The following is a 24094-nucleotide window of genomic DNA, read 5'->3' as shown; positions in this document are numbered from 1 at the left end:
TACAGAGTTGGGGTGGGATGTGAGGGAGGTGGGGCTTGACTTGCTCGTGAGAGTGGCGAGCAAGTTATTGGTGGAAGCTAGAGGGGCAAGGGAGGCGGGGCTGGTTGTGAGAGCGGGAGAGGGAGGAGGGGCTGGATGTGAAAGGGGCCGAGGGAGGTGGAGTGGATGAGAGAGGGAGGTGGGGCTGGATGTGAAAGGGGGCGAGGGAAGTGGAGTGGATGAGAGAGGGAGGTGGGGCTGGATGTGAAAGGGGGCGAGGGAAGTGGAGTGGATGAGAGAGGGAGGTGGGGCCGGATGTGAAAGGGGGCGAGGTAAGTGGAGTGGATGAGAGAGGGAGGTGGGGCCGGATGCGGGAGAGGGCAAGGGAGGTGGAGTAGATGAGAGAGGGAGGTGGGGCTGGATGCAGGAGAGGGAGGTGGGGCTGGATGCGGGAGAGGGAGGTGGGGCTGGATGTGAAAGGGGCCGAGGGAGGTGGAGTAGATGAGAGAGGGAGGTGGGGCTGGATGCGGGAGAGGGCAAGGGAGGTGGGGCTGGATGTGAAAGGGGCCGAGGGAGGTGGAGTAGATGAGAGAGGGAGGTGGGGCTGGATGCGGGAGAGGGCAAGGGAGGTGGGGCTGGATGTGAAAGGGGCCGAGGGAGGTGGAGTAGATGAGAGAGGGAGGTGGGGCTGGATGCGGGAGAGGGAGGTGGGGCTGGATGTGAAAGGGGCCGAGGGAGGTGGAGTGGATGAGAGAGGGAGGTGGGGCTGGATGCGGGAGAGGGAGGTGGGGCTGGATGCGGGAGAGGGCAAGGGAGGTGGGGCTGGATGTGAAAGGGGCCGAGGGAGGTGGGGCTGGATGCGGGAGAGGGAGGTGGGGCTGGATGTGAAAGGGGCCGAGGGAGGTGGAGTGGATGAGAGAGGGAGGTGGGGCTGGATGTGAAAGGGGCCGAGGGAGGTGGAGTAGATGAGAGAGGGAGGTGGGGCTGGATGCGGGAGAGGGCAAGGGAGGTGGGGCTGGATGTGAAAGGGGCCGAGGGAGGTGGGGCTGGATGCGGGAGAGGACAAGGGAGGTGGGGCTGGATGTGAAAGGGGCCGAGGGAGGTGGAGTGGATGAGAGAGGGAGGTGGGGCTGGATGTGAAAGGGGCCGAGGGAGGTGGAGTAGATGAGAGAGGGAGGTGGGGCTGGATGCGGGAGAGGGAGGTGGGGCTGGATGTGAAAGGGGCCGAGGGAGGTGGAGTGGATGAGAGAGGGAGGTGGGGCTGGATGTGAAAGGGGGCGAGGGAGGTGGAGTGGATGAGAGAGGGAGGTGGGGCTGGATGCGGGAGAGGGAGGTGGGGCTGGATGCGGGAGAGGACAAGGGAGGTGGGGCTGGATGCAAGAGGGGCCGAGGGAGGTAAGGGTGGATGTGAGAGTGATGTCATTGTCAACGACGTCCTTGGGCCTTAAGTGAAGGTACGACAGAGGAGGTTTTTTTTTTTCAAACTCTGCAAAGTGGCCTTGGGCACCTTCAAAGGAAGCTATTGTTTTTGTAAAGATTAATATTCTGCTGGAAATATCGATTTCTGAAGGCCTTAGGAGGCTATAAACTCTCAGAATCAACTATCAGTCAGGCCTGTAGTGACTGGGCTCGGGTGTGGCCAGGGGACTCTTTATTGCCCCCTATGAATCTCATGTTAATGAAATTGAGTGGGATCATTACTCTAACCATGAAGGATTAAATATGCTTTTTGCATTTTTGAATATTGTGTTTGTTTTACCTTCTGATGTGTTGAGGCATTGATGACATGAACAGGAGTCAGCATGGGCACTCTGACCGGTCTGCGGCTACAGAGACACATACTGTACGCAGTAAGTTGCGATGCACCTTGTGTTCTGACACCTTTCTATCAGAACCAGCATGAGCCTTTTCAGCAATTTGTGCTACAGAAGCTCTTCTGTGGGATCAGGCAACACAGGCTGTCCTTCACTCTCAAATCAATGCACAAAAATTAGTCCCCACCAGTCCAGATCAGGAACACCCATCAAGACCTGCAGGTACAGTAGCTTGTTGTATCAAACAGTCCTGAGTCTGAAAATAAAAGTATGTACAAGAGACACAAAAACATGATGGATCCAATCCACGTGCACTGAGGGTTAACCTTTATTTCGAGAGCAACTTAAAGACTAATCCATACACAGTCATCATTAACACATAGACGATACAAAATAAATATTCACCATCACTTTGTTCTTCATCACCAAATAATCACCAAATATGTGCAGCTCAATATTCACAGTGTATTGCAATGTACTGAAAATAGTTTGTGGAAATAAAAAGGAAAATCATATAAACATAAGCACCAAAAAAAATATTTAGAAAATTATTAAAAACTTTCAGTTACAAAATATTTGCACTTCAAAAGATCCCTGTATTTTAAATAAATAATAAGATATATAAAACAATTCATACTTGATATCTTAAAATATCTCCTCTTTGTTCAACAATGCAGAGGAAATGATTACCTTCTCATGGTTACTGTTTAAAATCTTCTCAGGTAGCATTTTGAAATGAAAAAAAATAAAACTTAATAAATAGATAATGTATAATAAATAAGTCAACATAAATATAGTACAGTGGACATGAGTAAATAAGTTAATAAATCAACATTTGCAAAGGACTTAAATAGTTACACAGCAATTGTAAGAATGAATCTACACACTATTCCTGGAGGTGCAACATCACTATGCTCATATAGAATACTATCGACATCACTGCGTGGAGACAGGATATGTTCACTAACTAACTCGGGCTGTGGACCGCTCCATGCCCGTCCGTCTGTTTGATTTTGACTCAAGTGTGCAAACACACATTTCACATCCACGCTCTAAGCTGTTCACACTCGTACCGTTGTAAAACAACATGCAAACAGGAAACAAATGCAAAGAACAGATGACAAAGTTCCAAATGAGAAGAATTAATTACATACAATATCTAAAAGGTATGGAAAGAAAGAGTGGTGTTGTCACTGCAATGCGTGCGCCCTCTGTCCCCCCCCTCCCGTCCTTCACGTCACACCTCTATGCCCTTCACGGCCTGATTGATGGACTCCAGGAGAGCCCGGTTCTCAGGGTTCTGGTAGCAGTCTTTGTTGGTGAACATGTGAGTCAGCGTGTCCACGTAGCTGTCAAAGTTCTGCTCGGACAGCGGCTCCTGCTGAACACACACACAAGTATAAAAGTCAGAAATCACAGGTTGAAATGGTGGTAGGAAGTTGTTGGACAATTTTCTACTGTTTCAAATATCCTGAACTCTGTCAGTTTGGGGGTCACAGCCCATTGTGCTCCAGTTACTACTGGCACCACGGTTGCCTTCACTTTCCACATCTTTTCTAGCTCCTTTCAGCCCCTTGGTATTTTTCGATCTTCTCGTGTTCCTTCTTCTTGATGATGCTGTCACTCGGGGTTGCTACATCTGTCACCTCCGCCTCCTTCTGCTGTTTGTCGACCACCACGATGTCTGGCTGGTTAAACATCTCCAGTTTGTCAGTCTGGACCCTGCAGCCCACAGGATCTTAGCTCGGTCATTCTCAACATCCCTTGGAGGTGTCTTCCATTCCGACCGTGGGACTTCCAGCCCATACTCACAGATGTTCCTGTACACTATGCCAGCCACTTGGTTATGGCGGTATATAAATATATATATATATATATATATATTGCAGCTTCTATATATTTGAGCTACTACACTAACACAGTCATTGCAACTAGGCTACTTGCAATACCCCAGGGCTGTAAGTGTAGAATGGAAGGGGGCAGGACTCACCATGGTTGGCAGGCGGATGTTGGCCAGGCTGCGGACCAGGGCCTGACTCAGACCAGATAGCTCCAGGAACAAGGTCTCGTTCCTTTCCTCAATCTGTTTGTTCTCCTCCTCCATGGTCTTCAGGTTCTTCTCCATTGAAGAGATCTGAGGCGGAGACAGACAAAGAGTGGTCCAGAGCCATCAACACGGAGAACCGGACAGAGAACCAGAAAGACTTAACAGTTTGTCTAATGTGCTGTCAGACATATCTTGACAGGAAAATGATACCATTGTGAGCCTCTTCAGTCAGTTATCGCCTCAGATACATTTCCAACCGACAGCCAACAGCCTCCCATCACATGTGACATGGCAGTGTCTCCTGGATGGTGCTGCTGAGCAGCTGATCTCACCTGAGTGTGCAGGTTCATCATGTCCGTCTCCATCTCTGAGTTGGACTCGCTCAGCTCATTGATCTCCTTGTTGAGCTGCTTGATGTCCTCATCGTTATCCAGAACTGAGCAAACACACAGTAAGCAAACAGTAAATCAGTCCTGTCTACTCCGGTACTCTGGTGCCAACAGGGGTGCATTTACATCTAGTGACAACAGGGTTTTCTTGTCACATTCACACACATTCATACACTGTGAATGGTTCAGTGTCTTGCCCCCTGACACATGGGCATGCAGACTGGGGGAAGCTGGGATCAAACCGCCAACCAATGTGTTGGCAGCAATAGTTGGACACATAGGGACATACTATTAGACAGAGGACACAGTACTGTCTCTTACCATCGCTGGCTCTGAACTTTGCAGTAATATACTCGTCTCCAGGGAACTTGGCTCTCTTCTTGTTGGCCGACGCTCTGGGACAACCTGACAGACTGAGATAAAGCAGCTGATGCAACATGTGTATTCACCTTGGAAACCACACAATTTACTTTCACCTGTACTGTATATGAGCAAATATGTTATTTATCTATCGTGAGAGAAAACAGTCCTGATGTACAAAGATATAGGGCTGTGTGGAGGATAATCGGGGGCCTCCAAACAGAGGCACCTGGGAATCTCTTTGCTCCAATGCCCTTGCCATCATTCTTTTCCTAATCCCAGATACCAACCAGTTCTGTTATGGAATATTAACCAATCCCAATCTGAGTTTTTTCTGTACAAACTCCTGGGCTTCCTTTGTAGATTGTGATTTGAGGTTATTCATACAAGCTTTGTATCTGATTGTAAACAACTGAAGTACAAATTCCAGTCTGCCAGGGCCTAAAGTGAGGCGGGGGGATTGTTTTGGGGGGGGCTCAGTAGCTCATGTGCGTCCTTTGTAATCTGCAGGACACAAGTTTACAATGGATTGAAACTGATGCACTTTGAGATGAGACTGTCAGACATGCTGGATACCTGCGGTGTGTCAGGAAGCTGCCGTTAGCATGGCCGGAGCCATCGCAGCCTGGCGTTGGGCAGGTGGGCCCCTCAGTCTTGAATGCTTTCCAGGAGAAGGGTGTGCCATTAAGAAGACCTTCCTTCTGCCGGCGCGCTGCCAGCGGACAGCCATAGGCACTGCGGTGAGTGGCGTACTTTCCACTAATGTGACCCAGACTATCGCAGCCAGGAACTGGACACCTGGAGACGGGAGGAGAACACTAGTTGGACTCACTGTGGGAGAGCTGAGGTGGAGGTGTCGTAAAGTTAGCAAAAGATAGACACATAATCCCAAATTGCTCTTTTAGCTTGAGAATTCCAATGTGAAGCAGACATTAGGAACACATCACCAGGAACATATTCGGCAAGCACTTGGTCTTTCTCCCAGAATGTTTCAGGAAAGACAAATGTCTCTGGTGAGTGTCTGAGTTATTCACAATGAACCTTCAATAAGATCCTTCAGTTAATGAAAATAAGATTATTCAGACATTGTTCCCCTTGGTATACTTTAAGAATAATACCTAAAATAAAGACACACACAAATTCTGGATCCACAAAAAGTTTAATTTGGCTTTGGCTGGAGCTCCGGTGCTGGGACCAAGAAATGATATGTGTCCTGTTGGGTTAGACTAGAGGAAAGGATAAAGGATCATTCGAATAATGAGCGTGCTTAGTGTTCAGCTAATGTTACTCACCTCAACAGCTCTGAGTCTTCCTTATCGTCCTTGGTTGGGGTTGACTTGACCCCGCTCTTCTTGGCTCTGGGGCATCCAGACAAACTGAGAGAGGAACAGAGAGGAGGAGGGTTAGCATCTGTCGGAACAGAGTCACCGACTCTGGAAAACAGGCCGAGAGCTCCTACCTTCTGTGTGAGGCGTAGTTCCCAGTGATGTGGCCCGATCCATCACAACCTGGAGTCGGACACCTGAGACACACACACGGCCGCCCTTTCACTTTACAGGCTTTCATTCGCAACACACTGGGTTAGGTTGAAATGAGGTCACAGTAAATACACGTAGATGCCACATCCAGTTTGTGAGACGCGTCTCTGCTGCCTGCCGCCATATTTCAGCAGCGTTCTGAGTCTGACCAGTTCAGACAGGAGAAAAATCCCAAACTTTGATGTTCTAATGACAAAAATGCCAAATCCAAGCAACAGGGGGTAACGTCTCACAGGTGAAAAGTTATTTTCAATTGTTTTAAAATGTGTATGTCATAATAACTAATGCTTCTTTTAAGTGACCAAAGTGACTATACTACTACTGTCTGAAGTATTAGACACATACATACAGTATGTATGTAACTGCTGTAAAATGGGTAGAAAATTCAGCAAGTTATGACTGTTGTATATCAGTGTTTGAAGGAGAGTAGGGACAGAAGCGTATGCTGCAGACTGAGTGTTCAGTGAACATGTTGGAGGTGAGAGACAGGAGGAAGCAGACATACTTTAGTTCAGCTGTGTGGGCAGCCATGAGGGTCCGAAGTGATTTATCAGCAAGAGGACAGCCTGACAGACTGGAAGATACATTAGAGAGAGAGAGAGTCAGAAAACCAGACTGTGAACAGGATGTGTGAGTATGAGTGAAGGGACGAGCCCGAGCCCGACCTGGACTACTGAGCCAGGACAGGACTGGGCAGCACACACACAGGTCAGGTTGGACAGGACTCATCATTATCTGAGCTATAAGACGTGTAATAGTCGTGTAATAAAACAGAAGCACAATGAAGGATGAATGTGTGTGTGTGTGTGTGTGTGTGTGTGTGTGTAGCACGTTTCTAGCCCTACCAACCACTAACAACCATTTGAATGAGGGTGAAACGTGTTCCGCTCCCAGTGTCGTCTGAGCACCATTCGCAAAAGTCTCCCAACCACAAGAAACACAGCTAAAGACCAGGGCATGTTTGTAGCAGCTCTTTAGGTGTAGAAGAGGTTGATCTTCGTGCTCAGTTGCTCCTTAATTGGGTTTATGATATAGGAACTTAGAGAATGTATTTCTAATGCTTACATTGTGCTCCAACAATCCCTGTACACCTGACAGCACTCCAACTTCCAACATATTACACCTACGGTGACGCCGCTGCGTGTCAACACTTAAGATATTACAGTTCATGAGTTATAGTCTAAATGTTCTGAACAGGAAACATGGAGGTTACAAATGCGAGTTTAGACTTGAATTGGAACTAAATTACACAGTGCGTCCATTTTCAATCATCCAGCACATATTCAACCTGACTATGAACTATGGTTCTAACTACAATGGAACAGCCCTCTACCCACATATTTTCTACCCAACACGACAACAACTACAACAACAACAATGTCAAACATTAAAACCGTGGAACAACATGGAACTACATTAACAGTATTCCATATTAGGCAAGTCATCTAAAATAAATAATCCAATAAAAACTTCCATTGTTCCTTTCTTGTGACCCAATAATGACATGTTTCCACTCCCGTCTGTTTGTTGGCTGGTGAGAGGGGCGGATGCAGGGGTTTTTGATCGCTTTTTAACATTGAGAGATGTTTTGGGCGTCTTTTTTTGTGACATTTTCAACAATTTCCCAAGGAATGGTTTATGGGTCTTGATGAAAAATCAAGGCATACTTGGTGGGTTTGATGTCTATGAGTGTATGCAATCTGGTGCAGCTTGAATGAAATGTAAGGGACTGTTTGGACTTGGCAGCGGTGTACGCTCTACTGAGTACCATTGAAGTTATTAAATACATACGTAGTAATAGAGAAATAGTGTGATTTATTTCTACATCCATTTGAAACACAGAGTTGTTACCCCCGTGCTCCCTGACCACACAACTGAGTTACACAGTATCCTGTTATCAAACCATCTGTGATTATGATCCAGTACTCACAGTAGGTGTACCTACATGAATACATGCAGTATGATGTGGGTGCTGGATGACGAGAAGTGGACAGAAATCTAATGTGGCTCAACTCTGCACTCAAACTGGAAACATTCTCTTTTTCCTCATCACATGACTCCAGTCAGAATCAGAGTAAGGAGCAGAGGTCAAAATGAAATCACACTTCAACATCAACACATCACCTGTATATCATACTAATATGATAATAAAGGAGGTCATCCTTTACAAGTCAGAGGGGAGCCCTTACCTTCGATGTGATGCATAGTTGCCAGTGATGTGTCCACTGCCGTCACAGCCGGGGGTGGGACATCTAGAGCCAAGACACACTCACAGATCAGTCCACCTCCTTTGGAGATGGTGCTTTCACTGACATGCCAGAAAAACTACTGCTGTGCTAGGGCCAAATGCATTGGATGGTTTACATCACCTCACAACTCAAGTCTGACTTCAGAGTCGGATGTTGTGTGTACTTGTTAAAAGTGCTGTACATTGAGAATATAGCAATGTATTAATTAGCTTTGGCTGACATGTCCTTATTTGGTCGTCTTATGAGCTCCTGTATTATTAAGTGCCATGTCAGATACGGAGTCAGATCAGCTTCCCAGTTTACCTTGCGTGTTGCTGTGGATCCTGTTCACAAGAACTGGACTCATTGTAATTTTATGGTAACTCATAGGACATGAATGTTTACTTCATTGCTTGATTAACCGTCTCACAGTCGTCCTTGAGGGCTGACGCTTGTCCCACCGGGCTTCAGAACCATTGACTGAATCTGATTGTGTGATGTTAATACTTTTCATCAAAATGTTCCAGACCTCTCATCTAATTAAAGTAAATACAGTGAACTGAAAAGGGGAACAGCTGTGAATGGAAGTAGGGTAAAAGCTGTCACTTACATGAGAACCTCTTTTTTGCTGTCTTTGGGCTGAAACTTGACCTTGAAGCTGCTGGTGGTGACCTCCCCGGGGTACGTCCTGTCCTCCAGGGTGTCCTGATCCTCCTCCTCACCATCAGATGAGGTGTATGAGGGAGCCGCACACTCCACCTGATGAAAAGTGAAAACAGATATGTCTGTGAAAGGCTCATATCGGCCGATATTATTGGCCAACTGATATATCGGTCGGACTCCAGTGTACATTACCTCTTCATGGTCTTCCTCTTTGACTCCACTTGGTTTTGTAAAGTCCAGAGGCCCCTCCCACTCCGGCTGAGAGTGGCCCTGAGACAAGGTGGCTCCAATGTGTTGAGAGGATGACGATGAAGAGGATGAAGGCTCTGGGGTCTGCATGCCCTCCCTCTTGGTCTTCTTCATGCTGAGGTCCAAAGTTCCGTTTTCATCTACTTCAATGTCCGATTCCTACAGAATTCAGATCATGAGAACATGAGAACATGAGATCATGAGATCAGGGAGAACATGAGAACATGAGATTATGAGAACATGAGATCATGAGAACATAAGGTCATGAGAACATGAGTTCAAGGAGAACATGAGAACATGACATCATGACATCATGAGAACATAACAACATGAGATCATGACATCATGAGAACATGAGATCATGAGAACAGGAGATCATGAGAACAGGAGATCATGAGAACATAACAACATGAGACCATGAGAACAGGAGATCATGAGAACATAACAATATGAGATCATGAGAACAGGAGATCATGAGAACATGAGAACATGAGGTCATGAGAACATGAGATCATGTGAACATGAGATTGTGAGAACATGAGATCATGAGACCGTGAGAACATGAGATTATGAGAACATGAGACAATGAGAACATGAGAACATGAGATCATTAGAACATGAGATCATGAGACCGTGAGGACATGAGATTATGAAAACATGAGATCATTAGAACATGAGATCAGGAGATCAGGAGATCAGGAGAACATGAGAACATGAGATCACTAGAACAGGAGATTATGAGAACATAAGATCATGAGATCACTAGAACTCGAGATCATGAGATCATGAGATCATGAGATCAGGAGAACATGAGATCATGAGAACACGATGCTGAGTGCATCAATGGTGCTGATGTGGTGCAGACAGTAGGACCTGTGTCAAGGGTGCCCCAGTACCTTGGCGCAGGGGTCACTGGGCTTGGTGCTGAGAGTCTCCGGCCTCTCCCAGCAGCGGGTGGACAGGTTGAGGATGGCGGTCGCTGCCATGTGGGCTGCTTCTGCATCTTGGCTATAGTCATAACCACTGGAGGACGAGGCGCTCTTAGAAAACCCCCCAGACACACTGTGACTGGGGGAGGAGGCCTTAGGGAATGATTTAGCTGTGGGGGAGGAGCAGAGTGAATCTACTGAGACAAAGCAGACCACTGTGGGGACAAACACCAGACTGGTAGAAATGAAATCTGTGCACAAATTAATGAATCGTGTTGATAATGCACACACATGAGTCAATGACTCCAATGCAGAATAATTATTGATTTAATTAGAGATTTGTATGAATACTGTACAGAACCTCTGTGCTGTGAAGGTCCAGTGTAACCACTGCACTACCTTTTCTGCTTCTTAAAAACATAAGTATCTTCTATTTGTTTTCCTCTGTTTGTTCCTGGTTTCTGTTAGACCTTGTGAGGTTCCATCTTGAGAAAGACTGAGAACTGTGAGAACTGTGATATGGTGACAATGTGTAATGATAAAATATGTCCAGGATTTGTTTAAACAATGAAGAGGAAGAAGAGGAGGATACATGGATACACTTTTTTTTTTTTTACCATTACCTATTGATGAATCACTTAGGAATTGAAATTGTCTTACGTTTGAAGGCTTTCGGTGACGTCTCAGTGCTGCTGGGTGTCTTCGGAATGAGCATACGCTTTCCAAACACCTGAACATCAAAGCTTGCATAGTCAAATGACACCTTGGAGTATTTCTCCAGCTCCTTGGCCAGGTTAGCTCGAGGGGTGGTGGTCACCGTGTTGGGCCGGTAGCTGCCGTACTGAGGAATCTCCAGCTGTTTCACAAAACACATGGGCCTGGAGGAAAAGTAGTTCAGTAGTTAGGTTTTTATCATGGACATACAGTAGATTCATTAAAAAACTGATTTGAAAAAAACCTCACATAGCCTCACTCAAGGGAGAAATTTAGGAGGCCATCTTGTCTCACCTGAGCACTCTGTCAGAGTTGGAAGAGGCTTCAGAGGCTGGAGCCTGGAGGTGAACCTGCTTGTCCTGGTTCTTGTTGAGTTTCACTGCTGCTGCTATGGGGCAGCCGGACAGACTGACGGGGAGACATGTCCTCATGTTAGGGTTGAATGGAATTCGATCGTCACGAACAGGTCAACACGTATTGCTCAGAGTCAGTATGTGTTAGTAATATTAGAAGAGATTGGTCCAGCCTGAGCTTTCACTTAATATCTTCCGTCATATCTGTATTTCCAATCATTCACATGCCAATTCTTCCAGGACTCCAAATATACTTTCAAATCTAAAGTATAGACCATTATTGAAAACTGAAATGTTGCTTATCCTCCACGTGGGATGTCACTGGAGCACCTTACGTCCACTATGTTCACTTGGGTCAGACTCGACTCTGTGTTTGTGTCTGTGTTTGTGTTTGCATCTGTGGGTGTGTTATTAACCTGCGGTGTGTGTTGCGGTTACTGTTGACATGACCTTGGCCTGTGCAGCCAGGGGTTGGACACTTCAAGACGTTCTCATGCATGGCCAGAACTACAGACACACAACAGACACACCACACTCGGGTCAGTCTCTGTAGTTTGCTGTAGACGCTGTCACATCACCACAGTTATAAAAGGACGAGCTGTGCGACACACTCAGTAGCTGAAAAAGTGTTAAGGGCAACAAGAGTAGTATTATTAGTAGTTATTTTTTCTATAATAGAAGAAAGTAGTAGTGGTACAACAAGTAACAATATTACCGGTACCAATGATAGTTACCAAAGAACAAAACATAACCAGGTCTTGCCTCTCACACCTAAATAAAACAGAGTCGTGGACACATTGTATTTTAGCTGACTAACATTCATGGTGACATGTACTGTGTCTACTGGAAGTCTCTGTGGTTAAGACAGATGACGTGTACTCACTCTCCGGGGGGATTCGGTCTTTATGAGGACATCCAGACAGACTGCGATGGTGAGGGTACAGCCCTGTCACATGACCCGTCCCATCACAGCCGGGGGTGGGACACTTCACTTCCTTCTTCTCTGAATGGAGGAGGGGGTGATTTAGATAAAACAGCAATGACAAAGCGAGTCAGGAATTTGCACAAGGTGCATGTGACAAAGATTTAATTTGGTATTGATCGACTTGATGCTAGCTTCAATATCCAACAAGGATCAACAAGACCAAGATCATTTAGATATGAGATAAAATATGAATATAAATCATATATGTCTGTAATAGCATTCTTGATAGGACCATGTCCATCACTGCATGTGCACCTCGTGAACTTACCTTTGCTGTAGTGCGCAGAGCGGCGGGCCACGGCTGCAGACGCAGGCTCACTGCTCCGGCTGCAGCTGCTGAACGGGTGGTACTCCTCCCCTCCCCCATCGCCTCCCCCCTGCACCTCCTCCGCCTTCAGGGCGATGGCCTGCTCCAGCAGCCCCAGGTTCCCTCGAGTCATATCCCAGTTCTCTGAGTCGTCGGTAATTCCTGAGCCTTCTGAGACACGATCCTGCTCTTCTCCTTCTTCCTCCTCCTCCTCCTCCTCCTCCTCCTCCTCCTCCTCCTCCTCCTCCTCTTCCTCTTCCTCCTCCTCCTCCTCCTCCTCCTCCTCCTCCTCTTCCTCCTCCTCCTCATCCTCGTCCTCCTCCTCCTCAGACTGGACTTCTATGACTACTGTAGTTGGAGAGTCTTTGGTGAAGTCTCGGTCCTCCTCTTCCTCCTCCACCACCACTTCACCTGCTTCCTTTCCCTGCCTCTCATCCTCCTCTTCGTCTCTCTCCTCCTCTTCTTCCTCCTGCTCTTCATCCTCCTCATCTTCTTCAGTCATGGGGGTGCTGACTTTTTCTTCCCTGAGTGACACCTCGGCCTCTGATCCCTGAGTGCATGGACTCAAAGTGTAAGGAGTATCAACCTCTTGGAGGACCTCCCTCTCCTCTTTTTCATCTTCTTCCTCTTCCTGTCCTTCCTCCTCTTCCCCCTCTTGTTCCTCCCGCTCACTTTGCACCTCTTTTGATTCTTTGGCCTGATGTTTGTAGTCACCACTGGAGTACTGATGATCTGAGTTTTCCTGACTAATCACCTGTCTTTCTACCTCCCTCCTCTCTACAATATTCTCTTGCCTTTCTTGCTGCTCTTTCTCTTCTTTTTCTTCTTCTTCTGCTTCCTCTTCCTCCTCCTCTTTAGTCATTTTAAGCTCAGGAACCCCAGTTTCTTCTTCAGGTTGCTCTGAAGGGGGGTCCTTTGGCACCATCTGACCTTCCTCCTCCCCCTCCTCCTCCTTCGTCTGTGTTTCCTCCTGGTGATGATCCTCAGTGAGTGTTACCAACTCCACGTCCTCTCTAGTCTTCTTACTGTCAGCTTCACTCAGCGTCTCCGAGGTGACACTTTGATGCTCGTCTTCTTCAGCAGGAAGACAAACTGCTACTCCTGACGTTTCCGTGTCCTCTGTTGTTAACAGTGGGCAATCTGCTGTGGATTCAAAGTACAAATGAAAGTCATTGTTATTGTCACAAATGTCTTGCTCATATCTATGGACACATTCTGACTGATCTGGTAGACCCTTGTTTGGCCTGCAAGCTAGTTTTAGTAGTCAACTCCAGTCTCTCATGGGTATACTCAACTCCTACTCAACATATATATCTATACAACCCTTTTCAGGAGATAGAGACGGTCGTCCACTAACCCAAAGGTCGACAGTTCGATCCCCTCTTCCCCCAGTCAGCATGCTGAAGTGTCCTTGAGCCAGACACTTAACCCTGAATTGCCTCTGACGGCTCTTTAGACAGCGTATGAATGTGACAGAAGGTAAACAGCAGCGCTGTGTGACTGTGACTTGTCCTGTAAAGGGCTTTGAGTGGTCAATAAGACTATAATAGATCTATATAAATACAATCCTTTCACCAGAGGTCAAATGCCAGTGCTCAGTCTACATATTTTTTTTATATTCAATCCATTATTAAATCCACAAAACATATTATGCAAAAATCACTTTTTCAGTGTTTGTGCACATAAAGTTGTGTAACTGTGGGACCTGCCAGCCCACAAACAACCAGTGTTTTTTGTGAGCTGGCTAAACCCTACAGCCTGGCTCTGAACTACTGGGTCAGATTTCTCTCCCACTGTGATGTCACAGTTGGAATCATTTGGGGGTAACTCCGCCTTCAATCTGAGGATCTCACAAAAGACTGTGACAGCTGGCCAATCAGAGCAGACTGGGGTTTATCGGGAGGCGGGGCTAAATGAAATCAGGCGTTTTAGACAGAGGGTGAAAAGACGAGCTGCAGGAATGGGCAGTGAGACACTGATGTCTTTTCTGAACATTGGAGCATGTAAACCTTTTCAAGTGGCAACCCAGATTAAAAGTATGAACCTGAATATGAGCATGATATGTCACCTTTAAATTTGGGTTGGCTGGCTGGTCTCGTTTGCACTTAGCACTGTGACTGATATGAAGAGAATGGATGGTCGTCAGAGACATGCACAAGGCTTTGCTGCCAAAGTTGCAGAGATATTGAGCATCCATAGTTGTTATTAGAGTTATTATTGGAATGAAAAGCCCTAATTTCAGTTTCAGGCTTTGTGCTGTAAACTGACTGTGTCCCAGTGTTCTACTGGCTCAGCTTTTAAGTGAGCACATTGTTTCATTTCTTAGTGCATCTAACAAGTCATGTGAATGAAAGAATGAAGTATTGTTGACACATTGGTATTGTACTGTAGAGGCAGTTGTTCATGGTAACTCTTCTGGTTTCACTCACTTTGTACTAACTCTGGCCTGTATTTAGTTTTTTGCTTTTTCTTCTCTTTGAGGTCTTCCTCCTCATCCTCCTCTTCATCCTCCTTCTGCTGCTCCTCCTCTTCTTCACTCTCTGCGGTGAAGCCGTCATCCGCTGCCTGTTTTGCAGGCTGGTTCCGTCTTTTGGGAGCAGACTGGTTCTCCTCCGCCTCGGCCTCTTCCAGCTTCCTCTTCTTCACAATCGGGCATCCCAGTACGCTGAGGAGAGCAGGAGCGGTACGTCAGTGAAGGCTTACATCCTATGACCTTATAACTAACTAGGAACTGCACAATTGATGAATATTGATCAATTATCAATATTCATTGCATCTATGTGAGATGCAGTGACTGTTGCTGCTTCGATATGACGCTAGCAGGACTACAGGATGCAGTATATAAGTATATAAGTGATCCCTTTGGAATGACTGAATGACTCACTCTACCTTAGTGTCATCAGTCTACAAAACATTATCCGTGTAACACTGTGTGAGCTGCTCTTTGGAAAACTTTTTTTTGAGAGCGGGAGCGTCCTCTGTGACACCCTGCCGTCGACATAGTGCCCGTGTGTGGCATTCTGCTTCTGTGTCTCTGGAGTCAAGGTTTCAATTGTCCGACTGTGGACTGATGAATATTTCAACTCTTTGAAATCATTTTGTAACTTTTGCAGCTTTATGCAGATCAACGATCAGTTTTTTGAGGCACGGTACATCACTTTAACACACCCCTCACCACTTGGACTCCATGTTTACTAACTCCTGACTCTTTTGTTGCTATCATTTCACATTATTTTTCCAAACTACACTATTATTGTTTGAATGACGTCTTCTTTACTCACAAGAACGTTTCAATGACATGATATGAACCTGCTTGAAGTGAAGAATTATAATGCTAGTATCTCATCATTACCATCATTTCACTATCCATCCACTATAGTGTTTTTCATGATATATAGATAAATAGATAGATAGATAGATTAATTAATAGATTAATAGATAGATAGATAGATATATTAATATATAGATTAATAGATAGATAGATGGATAGATTAATATATAAATTTATATATATATATATATATATATATATATATATATATATATATATATACACATAGATACATATATAGATAGATAGATAGATAGATAGATAGATAGATAGATAGATTAATATATAGATTAATAGATAGATAGATAGATAGATAGATAGATAGATAGATAGATAAATATATTAATAGTACTACCTACCTATCATTCTTCTACAGTAGAGATTATGATTTCCTAATTTGTGCATTTGTAGGCTGAGCTATTAGGCTTCATTGAATCTATGCGGACTGTTGGCAGAGGTTTTTTATAGGGGACTTGGGATGAATTGTTTGCTTTGTGCTCATCGTAACGAGCTACCTCGCAGAACGTTTGATGAACTGTATGAATCCTACCTTCTGTGTCGGGAATATCTACCACTGACGTGGCCTTTGCCGTCACATCCAGGGGTGGGACAGCTGCTGCTGACACACAGTGAGACAAATGCACACTTCATACACACATGACGTGTCATAGATACTGACAGTCTGCTGTTCAAGCTTTAGATCACTGACCTCAACTCCGGCTTCATCTCCTGTCCCACGAGTTCTGGCGACACTGAACGGTAGGCAGCGAGAGAATACAAGTCATATGAGATGAGAAGTGTGATAAGGAAATGGTGCGTGTGTGTGTGGGTGTGGGGGGGTCTATACTCACCCCGGATGCCTTTGGAGCGGGTTCGTGTTCGCGTCTCTGTAGTTTCTTGGCTCATCTGAATATAGAGGGACATGAGCAAGACTCATAAGTAACGTGCAGCACTGGTGATAGATAGATGGATGGATGGATGGATAGATGGCTGGATGGATGGATAGATAGATTAATGTATGGATGGATAGATAGATGGATGGATGGATGGATGGATGGATGGGTGGATGGATGGATGGATAGATAGATGGCTGGATGGATTAATGGATGGGTGGATAGATGGCTGGATGGATGGATAGATTAATGGATGGATGGATGGATGGATGGGTGGGTGGATGGATGGATGGATGGATGGATGGATAGATTAATGGATGGATGGATGGGTGGATGGATGGATGGATGGATGGATAGATTAATGGATGGATGGATGGATAGATGTCTGGATGGATTAATGGATGTGTGGATAGATGGGTGGATGGATGGATAGATTAATGGATGGATGGATGGATCGATCGATGGCTGGATGGATGGATAGATTAATGGATGGGTGGATGGATGGATGGGTGGATGGATGGATGGATAGATGGCTGGATGGATTAATTGATGGGTGGATAGATAGCTGGATGGATGGATAGATTAATGGATGGATGGATGGATGGATCGATGGCTGGATGGATGGATAGATTAATGGATGGATGGATGGATGGATGGATGAATAGATAAATGGCTGGCTGGATGGGTGGATGGATAGATAAATTAATGCATGGATGGATAGATGGCTGGATGGGTGGGTGGCTGGATTGGATAGATAGATTAATGGATGGCTAGATGGTTGGATGGATGGATGGACAGATGAATGGATGGATTGATAGATAGATAGATAGAGAAAGATAGATAGATAGATAGATAGATAGATAGATAGATAGATAGACAAAGAGATTGATAGATAGATAGATAGATAGATATATAGACAGATAGACAGATGGATAGATAGATAGATAGATAGATTAATAGAGAGAGAGATTAATAGATAGATAGATAGATTAATAGATTAATAGATGGATTAATAGATAGATAGATAGATAGATTAATATATAGATTAAAAGATTAATAGATAGATAGCTAGATAGGTTGATTAATAGATTAATAGATAGATAGATAGATAGATAGATAGATAGATAGATAGATAGATAGATAGATAGATAGATAGATAGATCGATAAATAGATAGATAGATCGATAAATAGATAGATCAATAGATAGATAGATAGATTAATTAATAGATTAATAGATAGATAGATATATTAATATACAGATTAATAGATAGATAGATGGATAGATTGATATATAAATTAATAGATAGATAGATGGATAGATAGACAGATAGATATATACATAGATATATACATAGATACATATATAGATAGATAGATAGATAGATAGATAGATAGATAGATAGATAGATAGAGTACTTTAATGCTGAGGCTTGTCTTCTCTCAGTGATTCACTCTCCCCTGGTGCACTGGCTCAGTATGTGACTTTTGACCTCATTTCCTGTTCATTTCCTGAAACACACACACACGACAACAGAATGATGGAAGAGAATTTTTCACACAATTATTAGAAGACATGAAAAATGCTCTGAGGGCAGATCCACTGACTTCATACAAGCGAGCAAAGTGGTTATTGTTGGAGCTCTTCTGTCTGAGAACAACCCTCATCGGGTCACTGTGATGTCACACTGATGTCATCGGGGTAACTTCAACGCAGGCTCGAAGACTATGCTTCAAAACAACGGCGAGGAGAGATTTTTGGAGGCTTGACTAATACAAGGGACTAAAAGTCAGAATATCTCTGCCCGCTGCGTTCATTTGGACAATTCATTTTTTAAGTGACATCTTTGTGTGTAGTACTTATAAGTTATTTGTGAACCCCCTAACCCATAACTAAGAAATGTAACACCATAATAAAACATATAATTGAATATGATATCGAAAACATCCGAACACGAACAATAGTATTTTACAGATATTAGACATAGAAACGTCTTATGTACAATGTACATGTAATCCATGTGCAGTGGTGAGGACAGGGTGAGATGATTGACAGGGACTTCATGGCGGCGGAGGCCACTCGGCGTGTGTACTGTACTGACTGCATTTCACCACACACACGCGCACACACACACACGCGCACACACACACACACACAAACAAACACACCCACACACACACACGCACACACACAAACACACGCACAAACACACACAAACACACACACACAAACACGCACGCACACACACACACACACGCACACGCACACACTGAGCACGGACACACACACAAACACACACACACAAACACACACACGCACACACACAAACACACAGACACAAACACGCACACACGCACACACACACACACACACACACACACGCACACGCACGCACACACACTGAGCACGGACACACACACATACACACACACACACTGAACACGCACACACACGCACACAGACACACACACACACTGAGCATGGACACCGGAGCGGCGGTGACAGCGGGATGTAGGCCAGGCTCTCCACCAGGACGAGGCCTCTCTCCTCCTCCTCCTCCTCCTCCTCCTCCTCACTGGCACGCGGACAGAACAACACAACCCACTAAAGCCTCCGTGATCGGTTTAGCACACGGGCCGTGTCGACACCACCGGGTCGCCATTGTAGGCGCTGGCAGTGACGAGCCTCGGTAATAATCGGGTTAAAAGCACATTGGTACCGACCCGAAGGGAAAGCCCGCTGACGCGCACGACGCGCTCCGGTACGCGTCGCCTCGCCGCGCACGTCCTCCCTGCTCGGTGTGGATCCACCGTCGGGCCTGCAGCGGCCGGGGTCCGGGGGGATACCGACGAGTGAATACGCTTCGTGCTCTTTGTCAGAGCCACATAAAGCCTTACCTCCGCTCAGACTACTGCCCTCCCCTCCCCCTCCGCTCCGACATCTCCGCTCCGGCGCACGGACGGCCACGGGAACACGCAGCGGCGACAAGGGGCACGATGCGGCGGCGGATCCCGGCAGGACGGACGGAATCGGTGCGGCGGCAGCAGCTTCAAGGCCGAGCCCGGTACCCCTGAGCCGTTCAGCACCCCGGACAGAGCCAGACGAATGTTCAGCACCATGGACAGAAGCCGCCGCTGCACTGCCCCCTGCAGGAGCGCAGCGGCGCTGCAGCCAGCTGACGCTCGCCCGGTCCGCGGACTCCTGGTGGCGGCGGCGAGCAGATGGAGAGCGAGGTGTGGAGCAGAGTGTCACCAGACACACTGCTGGAGAGAACACCCAGTAACCCAAAACCAGCTGAGGGGGCGGGTAGTGCAGGTAGTGCTACTGCCATGCAGTTATAGCAGTAGTAGTAGTATTTCACATTGCCAGCTGGTACCTAAATGAACCATAAGGCACCATCGGACTTTACTCTTTACTGGACTGTAGGTATGTGAATTATACTTTCAACTTAAATGGACAAAATCATGTTTAAAAGTTCCAGAATCCCGGAGGTTCTTCATACCTCATACCTGCATTCATATTACTTTGTAATCATGATGTAATCAATTGACAACAAACTCTTACAGCAGTGAGATTATGCTTTGACACCCAAAAAACAAACAAAAAAACTATCATATGGACAATATTGTGTTGACCGCAATATTTACATTTATACATTCAGTAAATATTTCCTGTTAACCATAAAGAATTATAAATGTAAATTATAAAAATATAAAAAATATATCATCTATTCCAGCAAAAACTTCATACAATTTTGTCAGACTGAAGACAAAACAACTAATCACTTATTTTATGATATATATGTCAGTACACATACATCAGAATTCTGGAAAAAACTAAACAAAGTTGAGGATCGTTTTGTAACACAAAACAATCCCTCAAATAAGTTGGAAGCCAAAAATGGACTACTATAATAGGAAAAAACAAACAAAACACACACAAAAATTAATTGTACAGCAGATATTAACTACAACCTATAAATGATAACAAATGTCACATCCATAAAAGATCATGTTGGGTTGAATTCCAGATGTAATCTGAGTCTATTGAAATGATAAACAACAGGAAGTGCACTCGGTCTAACTTGGTCTAATGTGATCAAATAATTCTCTATAGAAATTCTATTCATTGTCAAATTATTATTAATATTATTATTATATTAATAAAATGGTTTTCATTCATTGTCATTTCATTCTTTCACCATTATTGACAGTATGATTATTATTTTCTCACGTCATTCATATATTCATAAAATGAAAACAGAAATATCATTAAACCTTGTTCCTTTATACAAAAGAAATACATACATGACTTAGCTCTTCCTCATCTTTGCCTGACACTGAGAGGATCACGTCAGACCAGCTGGTGGTGGTAGAACATCTTTAGGCGGGTTTTCATCACGAAAGAAGAGGAAGAAAAAGAGTATATATATATATATATATCCATCCATCTATCGTCTACCGATTATCCATTTAGGGGTTGTGGGGGGCTGGAACCTCAATTGCAAGTGCCATACCGGCTCGGACATCGCCTGGGTCAACAAGGTCTGCATCAGGTGTTGAGGATCCAAGGATACCTGATGGGAAGGTCAACTCGAAGTTGATTGCACAAGTTACCATCAAATGTGGCGTATACCGGGGTGATGCACTATCCCTGCTGCTGTTCTGCATATGCCTGAATCCCCTCAGCCAGATAATCTCAAAGAGTGGCTATTGATACCTGTTCCGAAGTGGAGCAACCATCGGTCACCTCCTCTTCATGGATCTACATGGATGACACAAAACTGTGGGCCAGGACTGAGCGAGACATCGGCTCACTGATCCACATCACTAGGATCTACAGCACCTAGATAAGTGTGGTCGGAGCGGGATGTAGGTTAATCTACAAGAAAGGCAGCAGTGCAGATGTTCAGGACAGCTACAAATACCTTGTGATCCCACGGGCAAATGGGAATCGCGGGGAGGTCACAGGGAAGTCAGCCCCAGACAAATACCTACACAGAGTAAGGCAGGTCCTGAAAAGTCGGCTCAATGGGAAAAACAAGGTCCGAGCCATCAACACATATGCCCTGCCAGTCATCAGATACCCAGCTGGCATTATAAGCTGGCCAAAGGAAGAGATAGAGGCCACTGATGTCAAGACAAGGAAGCTCCTCAAAATGTACAGAGTTTCATCCCAAGTCCAGCACCCTGAGACTATACAATTAGTGGAGCGAGGGCGGCCGAGGACTACCAAGATCCAGGAATACACCAAGGAGATGGCCCCTGAAGATGAGTTGCTAAATGAATACCTCAGGCAGCAGAAACGTAGAAGAGGAGGATGAACCATCATGGAGAGACAAGCCCCTACACAACATGTACCACCGACAAAGAGGAGGTGGCTGATATCAAGAAATCCTACCAGTGGCTGTAAAAGGGTTGGACTAAAAGACAGCACAGCATCACTAATAAAGGCAGAACAAGAGCAGGAACTTACTCAGTACAAGATCAATAGAGGCAGGGGTCTACCACATCAGAGAGGACCCCAGGCGCAGGCTGTGCAAAGATGCTCCAGAGACAGTCCAGCACATTATACCAGGGTGTAAGATGTAAGCAGGAACAGCAAACATGGGACACCATAACCTAGTCGCAGGCAAAGTATACACGAACATCTGTGGGACTTCCAGATCTAGACCGACAAACTGGTGATGGCGAACAAACCAGACATCGTGTTGATCGACAAACAACAGAAGACGGCGGTGGTAATAGATGTGGCCATCCCGAAACACAGCAACATCAGGAAGAAGGATCACGAGAAGATCGAAAAATACCAAGGGCTGAAAGAGGAGCTAGAAAAGATGCGGGGAGTAAAGGCAACAGTGGTGCCAGTAGTGATCGGAGCACTCTAGGCTGTGACCCACTAATTGGTAAAAAGGCTCCAGCAGATTCCAGGTACAACGTCTGAAGTCTCTGTCCAGAAGAGTGCAATCTTGGGAATAGCTAAGATACTGCACAGAACCCTCAAACTCCAGGTGGGAGGACAGCCTCATATACATGTGTGTGTATATATGTATGTGTATATATATATATATATATATATAGAGAGAGAGAGAGAGAGAGAGAGACATATGAAACAGATGTAAATATTTCCTGGTATCTGATGAACAAAAGTAATTGAGTTATAAATCTGAACTGAAATGTATTAAACAAAAAACAATATTAAAACGCAACCTGGGTAATTCCTTAGCAGAGTAGATGTTGTTAACAATTTTGATGTGTTTTGTCTTTCAGGGAATACATTTTCATTGAGACAAGTCCTGTCCAAGCTTGAAAGCCCTTGAGCCAGGTGCGGCTCAACAGGTGAGAAATACATTATATTTTTTGTCAGTCACACAAATTGTTGGGGTAATGCCTTTTTTAATGAATAAAGTCTGATTTTGGACAGTTGAATCTGTATTTAGTGGACATTTGTTCATAATCTAGTAAATTACCACTACCATATTGCCCATATATTTCTCTCAAACCAATCTTTATTAAATAAAGACTTATATATTAAAAATACATTTCAAATCACCCATTATATTGAATTAATTATTTGGAATACAATACCAAAAATAGTTTCTATGTTTAATCCACGATTTTAACCATTTTATTTTCAAAGTTCTATTAAGGCAATCAAATCAATACCCTTTAAGCCACCATCCTCCAACTTTTTTCAGTTTATTAGGAACAGAATGCGAGTAGGCTGGGTAAATACACTTTAATAAACTTTGCATTTTTGGTAGATAGACAAGTCTCTTTTGAGCAATGAATTCAACTTTGCTTTGCATTCTTTTAGTTTTTACTGTATTTCTATCCTCTGTAAGGTACAGATTAAGAAGCATTGACAGACATATACAATGTATTAATGAGATTAGCAATAGACTTTGGATGTTGTGTTTATGGGGCAGTAGTCAATTCTCATTTAGATAAAATAAATAGGATGCAAAAAAAGCTTTAAGAATTACATGTGGTCCAATAAGATCAACAATGTAGAGTCAGGAGAAACTCCACTGATATTTCATAGCCTTTTGGAAACATCTTAAAGGGGGTGGAGATGTAATCATAACCAATTTTTTTTATAAAGGAATGCTGGGAATTCAACACGTTTAAGGAAAATTGTTTTGGATAGATGATTAATGAGAAAGCAGAAAAATATGAAATAAGAAAAATACATTTTAATTCCCCCACACTGATAAGCAACATTCCATCATGTTTATTTCCTGAGGTTAAAGTGGAGCTCAGTATGTTGGCGCTGAAGTAAGACTGGAGGAAAAGTGAAGTTAGTCATTGTGCACA

The 24094-nt window shown here is 44.7% G+C and overlaps 1 protein-coding gene across 3 annotated transcripts; it reads right to left on the bottom strand.

The window, feature by feature from the left end:
• Positions 1-2085: 2085 nt before the first annotated feature.
• Positions 2086-19997, bottom strand: LOC118317477 (myelin transcription factor 1). 3 transcript variants are annotated; one of them, XM_035646213.2, is made up of 23 exons: positions 19676-19997; positions 18197-18289; positions 16738-16792; positions 16596-16638; positions 16437-16505; positions 14985-15220; positions 12517-13698; positions 12147-12266; positions 11680-11770; positions 11205-11318; positions 10857-11074; positions 10164-10366; positions 9211-9426; positions 8966-9114; positions 8317-8379; positions 6633-6701; positions 6049-6111; positions 5882-5965; positions 5166-5387; positions 4551-4642; positions 4173-4276; positions 3784-3927; positions 2086-3174 (listed from the first exon to the last, which is right to left on the bottom strand). In XM_035646213.2, the coding sequence occupies exons 3-23, from the start codon at positions 16790-16792 to the stop codon at positions 3031-3033; spliced, it is 3681 nt and encodes a 1226-aa protein (XP_035502106.2). In that variant the 5' UTR covers positions 18197-18289; positions 19676-19997; the 3' UTR covers positions 2086-3030. The 3 variants fall into 3 exon arrangements, with proteins under 3 accessions (XP_035502106.2, XP_035502109.2, XP_035502107.2); XM_035646216.2 differs by having other exon boundaries at positions 16437-16502; XM_035646214.2 differs by lacking the exon at positions 19676-19997 and adding an exon at positions 19502-19659.
• Positions 19998-24094: the final 4097 nt, after the last annotated feature.

This window comes from Scophthalmus maximus, chromosome 3 (assembly GCF_022379125.1).
Source record: "Scophthalmus maximus strain ysfricsl-2021 chromosome 3, ASM2237912v1, whole genome shotgun sequence".
Lineage (NCBI taxonomy): Eukaryota > Metazoa > Chordata > Actinopteri > Pleuronectiformes > Scophthalmidae > Scophthalmus > Scophthalmus maximus.
Note: the sequence above shows the minus strand (reverse complement) of the source record. Positions and strands in the feature narration are given on the sequence as shown.